This window comes from Mytilus galloprovincialis, chromosome 3, assembly GCF_965363235.1.
Source record: "Mytilus galloprovincialis chromosome 3, xbMytGall1.hap1.1, whole genome shotgun sequence".
NCBI lineage: Eukaryota > Metazoa > Mollusca > Bivalvia > Mytilida > Mytilidae > Mytilus > Mytilus galloprovincialis.
Window position 1 is genome coordinate 71,383,821 of NC_134840.1, and position 9,938 is coordinate 71,393,758.

Sequence of the window (9,938 nt, forward strand, 5' to 3'; positions counted from 1 at the left end):
AGTAATTTAAATTAGATAGGATTGGGGGAAAAATCTGAGAGGATTTTTATTTGCAACTTTGTAAAAGAGAGGAATTGGTTAAAACCTATGAATTTCCATCAGTACCTAAATGAACACACTTTTCTTATATAGATTAGACTGTTTTCTTGTTTGAATGGTTTTGCACTAGTCATTTTTGGGGCCCTTTATATCTTGCTTTTCAGTGAGAGCCAAGGCTTAGTGTTTAAGACCATACTTTGACCTATAATGGTTTACTTTTACAAATTGTGACTTGGATGTGAGTTGTCTCAATGGCACCCATGCTACATCTTTTTATATCGTATAAAAATACTGAAGGTGAAAACTATTTAAAAGTTATGCTATTAAATTTTACTGTAAGAAAACAAAGAAATCATGTATAGAACAGTATTTCTTCAAATTTTTATATTATTCAAGAATAAATAAATTTGGTGTATTTACTGTCTTCTGATTGGCTAAAAGAATTGGCTTTATTTTCAATGTTATCAATTTTTATAGAGACACGCCCACTCTAACGTTGTGTATTCATACGCAAACATCTGTGTACGTTGTTATTGGTATTAATATATATCTTTGAGCATTATTTTTTATAGAAATTTATTTATAATGAATGGCAATAATTTATTTTGAATTTATTGAACCATAAAATTAATTTTTGACTGTTCACATTTAACATAATCCGCTTCGCGGATTATTCAATGTGAAGAGTCAAAAATTAATTTTATGGTTCAATAAATTCAAAATAAATAAAAGCCATTCATTAATACAAAATGTGATAAATAAAATTGAGAATGGAAATGGGGATGTGTCAAAGAGACAACAACCCTACCATAGAACAGACAACAGCAGAAGGTCACCAACAGGTCTTCAATGCAGCGAGCAAATCTTCACTTGCACCTGTGTGATTGATTGGGTAGATAAACTTTAAGAAGTCAGACTTATCGGTTTTGGTGTTTTGATGACTAAATTTCATTTTTATCTACATGTAGGTTTATAATCAATTTAGGAATTGTCATTTAATTAGAGCTACTTTCAAACTAAAATACCTCCTCATCTAAATGTGTTCCCTCCAAATCAACACATTGAAATTGAACAAACTTAAATATTTCTTCCAAAGTCTCCACATTCTTCATGTCAAGTTTTTCACCTGTGAACAGAAATAAATATAATTGATATCACTATTTTATGAAGTATCAGATAAATTTATGGCCAGTCCTTTATAAATACATGTATGTAATCTCTGTAATATAACTTAATTGATTCTTTCATTTTTTTAAAGGTCATTCTGAAACAAAGGTATCCCTGTATATCTGCCTGAAATGAAACGTGCAGATTTTACAAAATGTTAACCTTGTCAAAAATATTTAGATCAAACTTATGTGAGAAATGTGCTGTAGGAAGAATAGGCACATACATTTTAGGTAGCTATTTAATTTATTACTTACCTTTTAAACTCAGGATTGCATAGCGTTCACCAACATTTTCTATTCCCTGAATAAATAATGACAGAATACAAGATACAGAGACTAGCTCAGTTGATGAATATTAAATTGAGTTAGTTCTTTTTAAAACTAGAGGCTCTAAAGAGCCTGTGTCGCTCACCTTGGTCTTTGTGAATATTAAACAAAGGAAGCAGATGGATTCATGACAAAATTGTGTTTTGGTGATGGTGATGTGTTTGTACATCTTACTTTACTGAATAGTCTTGCTGCTTACAATTATCTCTATCTATAATGAACTTGGCCCAGTAGTTTCAGTGGAAAATGTTAATAAAAATTTACAAATTTTATGAAAATTGTTAAAAATTGACTATAAAGGACAATAACTCCTTAGGGGGTCAATTGACCATTTTGGTCATGCTGACTTATTTGTAAATCTTACATTGCTGAAAATTATTGCTGTTTACAGTTTATCTCTATCTATAATAATATTCGAGATAATAACCAACCAGGTGCTCCGCAGGGCGCAGCTTTATACGACCGCAGAGGTCGAACCCTGAACAGTTGGGGCAAGTATGGACAAAACATTCTAGCGTGATACAGCTCTGAATTTGGATTGTGATCAAATTTTTGACATTACATGGGTTTTTTTTACACAAAACAAATGTCAAGATTTTACAAATTTTACAATTAAAGATTTCTTCTTCAAACTTTTTAAATCTAAAATTAAATAGTTGACACAGCATAGGTTTCTGACACAGAATGAATGTGGTCTAATGAACTTAAAAGTTTGTTTTTGCCTTTTAGCAATTCACTATGCTGTTGAATATTAATCCTCTCAAAAAAATGTTTGAAGAAATTTTCTTTTTATTTATGAAATCTGAAATGAGAAAAATTTAACCCCCCCCCCCCCCTTTTTTCACATCCCCGTTTCCTTTTTTCCAAAACTGATATCAATTCAAATTTCTAATGGAGTTTGCAACAATAACTACTCTTTTAAATACATCATAAAATATTAAAATGTAAAATAAAGTGCTTGTTATCACTGAATGGTAAAGATTGGTTGGTAGTAAAAGTGAATATACATTGTTTATTGTATAAAACAATAAAAAAAACTTCATCAGCAACATTTTATATTGGCAAATTTCCAATGAAGTTATTTACATAAAGTAATGGGCAAATAAAAATAGAAAATGACATCATAGTCATGTCTGGCAAATGTCCAACATACATTATCTAAAAACATTTTAGATAAGATAAGGAAATAAGATGTAAAAAAACTGCTTGTTATCACTGAATGGTAAAGATTATTTTAATTTATCAGTTGGTAGTAAAAAGTGAATATACATTGTATATTGTATATAACAAAGATTTAAGTTGATTCTGGACAAAGAAAGATAACTCCAATTAAAAAAAAATCTTGCTATTGCACAATATTTTGCAATTAGATATTTCTTGCTTACTATTCTGGACAAAGAAAGATAACTCTAATTAAAAAAAAATTTGCTATTTCACAATATTGTGCAATTAGATATTTCTTGCCATTGCGCAATACTGTGCAATTGAAAAGACTTGCTATTGCACAATACTTAATATAATAATTTTAGATCCTGATTTGGACCAACTTGAAAACTGGGCCCATAATAAAAAATCTAAGTACATTTTTGGATTCAGCATATCAAAGAACCCCAAGATTTCAATTTTTGTTAAAATCAGACTAAGTTTAATTTTGGACCCTTTGGACTTTAGTGTAGACCAATTTGAAAACAGGACCAAAAATGAAGAATCTACATACACAGTTAGATTTGGTATATCAAAAAAACCCATTTATTCAATTTTTGATGAAATCAAACAAAGTTTAATTTTGGACCCCGATTTGGACCAACTTGAAAACTGGGCCAATAATCAAGAATCTAAGTACATTTTTAGATTCAGCATATCAAAGAACCTAACTGATTGATTTTTTGTCAAAATCAAACTAAGTTTAATTTTGGACCCTTTGGACCTTAATGTAGACCAATTTGAAAACAGACCAAAAGTTAAGAATCTACATACACAGTCATGACAGTTAGATTCGGCATATCAAAGAACCCCAATTATTCAATTTTGATGAAATCAAACAAAGTTTAATTTTGGACCCTTTGGGCCCCTTATTCTGTTGGGACCAAAACTCCCAAAATCAATACCAACCTTCCTTATATGGTCATAAACCTTGTGTTTAAATTTCATAGATTTCTATTTACTTATACTAACGTTATGGTGCGAAAACCAAGAATAATGCTTATTTGGGCCCTTTTTGGCCCCTAATTCCTAAACTGTTGGGACCTAAACTCCCAAAATCAATACCAACCTTCCTTTTGTAGTCATTAACATTGTGTTTAAATTTCATTGATTTCTATTTACTTAAACTAAAGTTATTGTGCGAAAACCAAGAATAATGCTTATTTGGGCCCTTTTTTGGCCCCTAATTCCTAAACTGTTGAAACCAAAACTCCCAAAATCAATCCCAACCGTTCTTTTGTGGTCATAAACCTTGTGTCAAAATTTCATAGATTTCTATTAACTTAAACTAAAGTTATAGTGCGAAAACCAAGAAAATGCTTATTTGGGCCCTTTTTGGCCCCTAATTCCTAAAATGTTAGAACCAAAACTCCCAAAATCAATACCAACCTTCCTTTTGTGGTCATAAACCTTGTTTTAAAATTTCATAGATTTCCATTCACTTTTACTAAAGTTAGAGTGCGAAAACTAAAAGTATTCGGACGACGACGACGACGCCGACGACGACAACGTGATAGCAATATACGACGAAAAATTTTTCAAATTTTGCGGTCGTATAAAAACAGAAAAATTTCCTTAAAATTACCGATTCAGGGGCAGCAACCCAACAACGGGTTGTCCAATTCATCTGAAAATTTCATGGCAGATAGATCTTGACCTGATAAACAATTTTACCCCCATGTCAGATTTGCTCTAAATGCTTTGGTTTTTGAGTTATAAGCCAAAAACTGCATTTTACCCCTATGTTCTATTTTTAGCCATGGCGGCAATCTTGATTTGATGGCCAGGTCACCGGACACATTTTTTTAACTAGATACCCCAAAGATGATTGTGGCTAAGTTTGGATTAATTTGGCCCAGTAGTTTCAGAGGAGAAGATTTTTGTAAAAGATAACTAAGATTTACGAAAAATGGTTAAAAATTGACTATAAAGGGCAATAACTCCTAAAGGGGTCAACTGACCATTTCGGACATGTTGACTTATTTGTAGATCTTACTTTGCTGAACATTATTGCTGTTTACAGTTTATCTCTATCTATAATAATATTCAAGATAATAACCAAAAACAGCAAAATTTCCTTAAAATTACCAATTCAGGGGCAGCAACCCAACAACGGGTTGTCTGATTCATCTGAAAATTTCATGGCAGATAGATCTTGACCTGATAAACAATTTAACTCCGTGTCAGATTTGCTCTAAATGCTTTGGTTTTTGAGTTATAAGCCAAAAACTGCATTTTACCCCTATGTTCTATTTTTAGCCATGGCGGCCATCTTGATTTGATGGTCAAGTCACCGGACACATTTTTCAAACTAGATACCCCAAAGATGATTGTGGTCAAGTTTGGATTAATTTGGCCCAGTAGTTTCAGAGGAGAAGATTTTTGTAAAAGATAACTAAGATTTACGAAAAATGGTTAAAAATTGACTATAAAGGGCAATAACTCCTAAAGGGGTCAACTGACCATTTCGGTCATGTTGACTTATTTGTAAATCTTACTTTGCTGAACATTATTGCTGATTACAGTTTATCTCTATCTATAATAACATTCAAGATAATAACCAAAAACAGCAAAATTTCCTTAAAATTACCAATTCAGGGGCAGCAACCCAACAACAGGTTGTCTGATTCATCTGAAAATTTCAGGGCAGATAGATCTTGACCTGATAAACAATTTAACTCCGTGTCAGATTTGCTCTAAATGCTTTGGTTTTTGAGTTATAAGCCAAAAACTGCATTTTACCCCTATGTTCTATTTTTAGCCATGGCGGCCATCTTGATTTGATGGTCAAGTCACCGGACACATTTTTCAAACTAGATACCCCAAAGATGATTGTGGTCAAGTTTGGATTAATTTGGCCCAGTAGTTTCAGAGGAGAAGATTTTTGTAAAAGATAACTAAGATTTACGAAAAATGGTTAAAAATTGACTATAAAGGGCAATAACTCCTAAAGGGGTCAACTGACCATTTCGGTCATGTTGACTTATTTGTAAATCTTACTTTGCTGAACATTATTGCTGATTACAGTTTATCTCTATCTATAATAACATTCAAGATAATAACCAAAAACAGCAAAATTTCCTTAAAATTACCAATTCAGGGGCAGCAACCCAACAACAGGTTGTCTGATTCATCTGAAAATTTCAGGGCAGATAGATCTTGACCTGTTAAACAATTTTACCCCATGTCAGATTTGCTCTAAATGCTTTGGTTTTTGAGTTATAAGCCAAAAACTGCATTTTACCCCTATGTTCTATTTTTAGCCATGCCGGCCATCTTGGTAGGTTGGCCGGGTCACCGGACACATTTTTTAAACTAGATACCCCAATGATGATTGTGGCCAAGTTTGGTTTAATTTGGCCCAGTAGTTTCAGAGGAGAAGATTTTTGTAAAAGTTAACGACGACGACGGACAACGCCGGACGCAAAGTGATGGGAAAAGCTCACTTGGCCCTTTGGGCCAGGTGAGCTAAAAAAAAGAGTTAACTGTAAATTCAGAAATTATTACATGCATTTATTATTGAGATATTGTAATTTTAGACTAAAATGTGATTTTAAATTTTGCAATATTCAGAAATATCCTGTTTCATTCATATAAAAATTTTAAAATGTGAGTTTTATTTATTGCGATTATAATCATGTCGCATTTTTCGCAATAATAACAACATCTCAATATTTTGGAATTTACAGTACTATACATAGATATTCCCTCAATGGCTAAGATAGTTTTCATCATATACTTCTTATAAACTTTCTAGAATTCAAAATTATTGCAGAATCAAATAATTCCTTGTGTTTACCTGTAATTGATTTAGTATAGTGGGAATAGGCTTGGTGTTGTGTTTTTTACAGCTTTCTTTGTATGAATTAATTAGATCTGCTGAAGTCCAACTTGGTGCTGAAAAAAATAAATATCGACCATTTATAAAGAAATAATTCTTTATCAGATAACATATATAATTACATAAGTACTTTACACTATATCACTTTTTTCAATTATGTTTAATAATCTGAGTGTCAATTTTGCTTACAATATTCTAAGTAGGTTTCAGGTAAACATATCTATTTGATCCTCAACATACTAATTCCTACTTTAGATTTCAAACCTGCAAGTATCAGGTAGCTACGACTCCAAAAGTGAAATAAATCCTGCATATGTTGTTCTGGTCCCAAGTCAATCCAGTCCCATAGTAAAATAAGGATTCTAATATGACGACCTATTATAGTCAACCAGTATAATCACATCTTTAGCGCAAACACAGTAGTATACAAAAACGGCTGTTCCACATTATGACCAACTTATTTATACTGCCAGATATTCTCAATTTTCAAGTTTACTTAGGCCATTTAGTTTCAGATACAATATATTTATAAAATTGAGAATGGAAATGGGGAATGTGCCAAAGAGACAACAACCCGACCATAGAAAAAAAAACCAGCAGAAGGTCACCAAAAGGTCTTCAATGTAGCGAGAAATTCCCGCACCCGGAGGCGTCCTTCAGCTGGCCCCTGAACAAATATATACTAGTTCAGTGATAATGAACGCCATACTAATTTCCAAATTGTACACAAGAAACTAAAATTAAAATAACACAAGACTAACAAAGGCCAGAGGTTCCTGACTTGGGACAGGCACAAAAATGCGGCGGGGTTAAACATGTTTGTGAGATCTCAACCCACCCCCTATACCTCTAGCCAATGTAGAAAAGTAAACGCATAACAATACGCACATTAAAATTCAGTTCGAGAGAAGTCCGAGTCTGATGTCAGAAGATGTAACCAAAGAAAATAAACAAAATGACAATAATACATAAATAACAACAGACTACTAGCAGTTATCTGACATGCCAGCTCCAGACTTTAATTAAACTGACTGAAAGATTATGATTTCATCATATGAACATCAGGCACAATCCTTCCCGTTAGGGGTTTAGTATCATACCATCATAACATATATGACAAGAACATAACTCGTGTCATTTCTACAGCATAATAAACAGTCCATTTCAATTTATTTTTCATGGTAAAATTTCATGAAACAAAAATTCTGCGAAATGATGTTATTATCTTGGCATGGCAAAGAAACAAGGTGACGTCACAAATATTTTTCCGTAAACAAAAAATTCAAATGTTAATACCGGGCGTTGGTTTCTTTTATATATATATGCATCCACAAGTCTTGCTAACTTCTACAGAAATCAAAATCAACATATATGTTTTATACATGTGCTGCATAATTATCCATACTAATCATGCTACATGTAATCTAAGCCTCTAAGGTGATGGATTGATACATTGTATGTATATAAATTAAAAATAAGTTGGTGAAAAAGTGTTGTGATTAGTTGTGGGGCAATTTCTCATGGATTCATGTCCAGTAATGGCAAAAATTATAGATATGTGCATAATGTGTTGATTCCAATGGCTATTTTGCCAGACAAGCTTTACTGTGATGTTCCACAGCCCCAGCATGTCTGACAAGAATTCTAGTCAAATCGGCACCTGGTCAAATCGGCACCCGGTTTAGTCAATTTGGCATCTAGTCAAATTGGCACAGGAGCGACAAAGGATTGAGCAAGAACGTATTAACTTCTATTTCAAAATTCCATCAAACAGAAAGTTATACTCTATTTTACACATATATTTTAAAAAAAGTATACAGCAATATTATTTACCCACGAAAGCATGTTAAACCCAACACGCCCGAGCCTTTTGAATAAAATAGCTGAATAGTGATCCCCAGTCAGTAAACTCTAGATAGATATGAGGTCTAAGGTACGGACCCTTTTAGTTTGAGGGGGCAGTCTGAGATATTTGAAAGAAAAAGTTCTGACCCTGATTTTTACCTGAAACAAAAATGCTGGCCGTATTTGGATTGAAAACAATAATCTTGTTGACATTTTTGCTTTTAGAAACAACAAAATTATTTAGCATTAAATGAACAAGTTGAATAAAAAACAGGCGTAATTTATTTTGGTGTCAGGGATTTCATGTACATCCCATATCTAACCGGAATGTCGGTTTCGCCGAACATACCAATATATTGAATACTTTTTTTCAGGGCCCGACTGAAACCTGCCTGCTAGGTGTGGCCTTTGTGACTCCATTTGTCGATCGTCATTCATAAATGTGTTGCCATTTCAGAATAATTCGTAGCCTTTTGTTGGTTTTGAACCCGTCACTTCCCATGTTGGATGAAACCTTTCAAGCATACATTTGGATCAAAGTTGTTGTTTTTCTTCCTAACTTGTGTCTGTCATATAATAGCCCTGAGTACATCTTGTTTACAACAAGAAATCTGTGAGGTTACTCTAACTAAACAAACAACGAAAGAAAATTTTCCATATGTCCATTTTTTACTTACAAGTCCCACATCAAATATATTAGTACATAACTTTAGATCCATCCAATCATTTTAAATTCGACAATAAATGGGGAAAATACGGCATCAAAATGTCCAACACTTACACTTTAACTATAAAATATACATGCCGATTTGACTAGATGCCGATTTAATCAGGTGCCGATTTGACTTTATCTATAGGTGCCGATTAGACTTTTTCTATGGGTGCCGATTTGACCTGTACCAAAATCAGCAGTTGGAAGTCAGAGTAATCTCTGACTAATCCCAATTCTGCCCATTTTTTTGTCATCATGTGACTTTATATGTGAAAAATCAGATCATATCTACACAGACTATTTTGACGCCCGTATTTTGTGTAATTATCTATCTAGATGAAGATTAGACATGTGATAAATGCTAAAATGTGCTTTTTACTCCAAACAGTACACACCATTTTTCCAAGGATCTGGAGGTTCAAGATAACCGGACACAGGTTTATCACCAAAAAATTTCACATTTCTTTTCAATGGGCTTTTCTTATCTTGATTTTGTGAAGTGTTATTTTCTTTTGTATTCGATAAATCAGCTTCCGATTCATCTCGAGATGCATTGTTTACTTCCTGCATATCACATTTAGAATCACCAACAGGTGACGGTTCTGTTTCTTCCACCTTTTCTGTATTGTCATTGTTGTTTTCTGAGTTAGCAGTTGTTGTAATTTCTATTTCAGACATTTTTCCAGTGTTATGTCATGTTATCGACTCTTTTTGTTGGATTGAATGACGAAATAAATAATTCAATTTTATGAAAACATTCTCCATTTTCATTACACGCAATCAATCAACTGACTTTTGTAAG

The 9,938-nt window shown here is 32.9% G+C and overlaps 1 protein-coding gene across 1 annotated transcript in view; it reads right to left on the minus strand.

Annotated features, from left to right (window-relative positions):
- LOC143066784 (uncharacterized) overlaps positions 1–9,923 on the minus strand; it is a 61,426-nt gene extending 51,503 nt beyond the window's left edge. The window contains exons 1-4 of the mRNA XM_076239595.1: positions 9,532–9,923; positions 6,538–6,635; positions 1,464–1,509; positions 1,065–1,165 (exon numbers count right to left, since the gene is read on the minus strand). Coding sequence (XP_076095710.1) covers positions 1,065–1,165; positions 1,464–1,509; positions 6,538–6,635; positions 9,532–9,814 — 528 coding nt within the window. The 5' untranslated portion in view covers positions 9,815–9,923. The remainder of the gene's footprint in view (positions 1–1,064; positions 1,166–1,463; positions 1,510–6,537; positions 6,636–9,531) is intronic.
- Between the last annotated feature and the right edge of the window lie 15 nt (positions 9,924–9,938).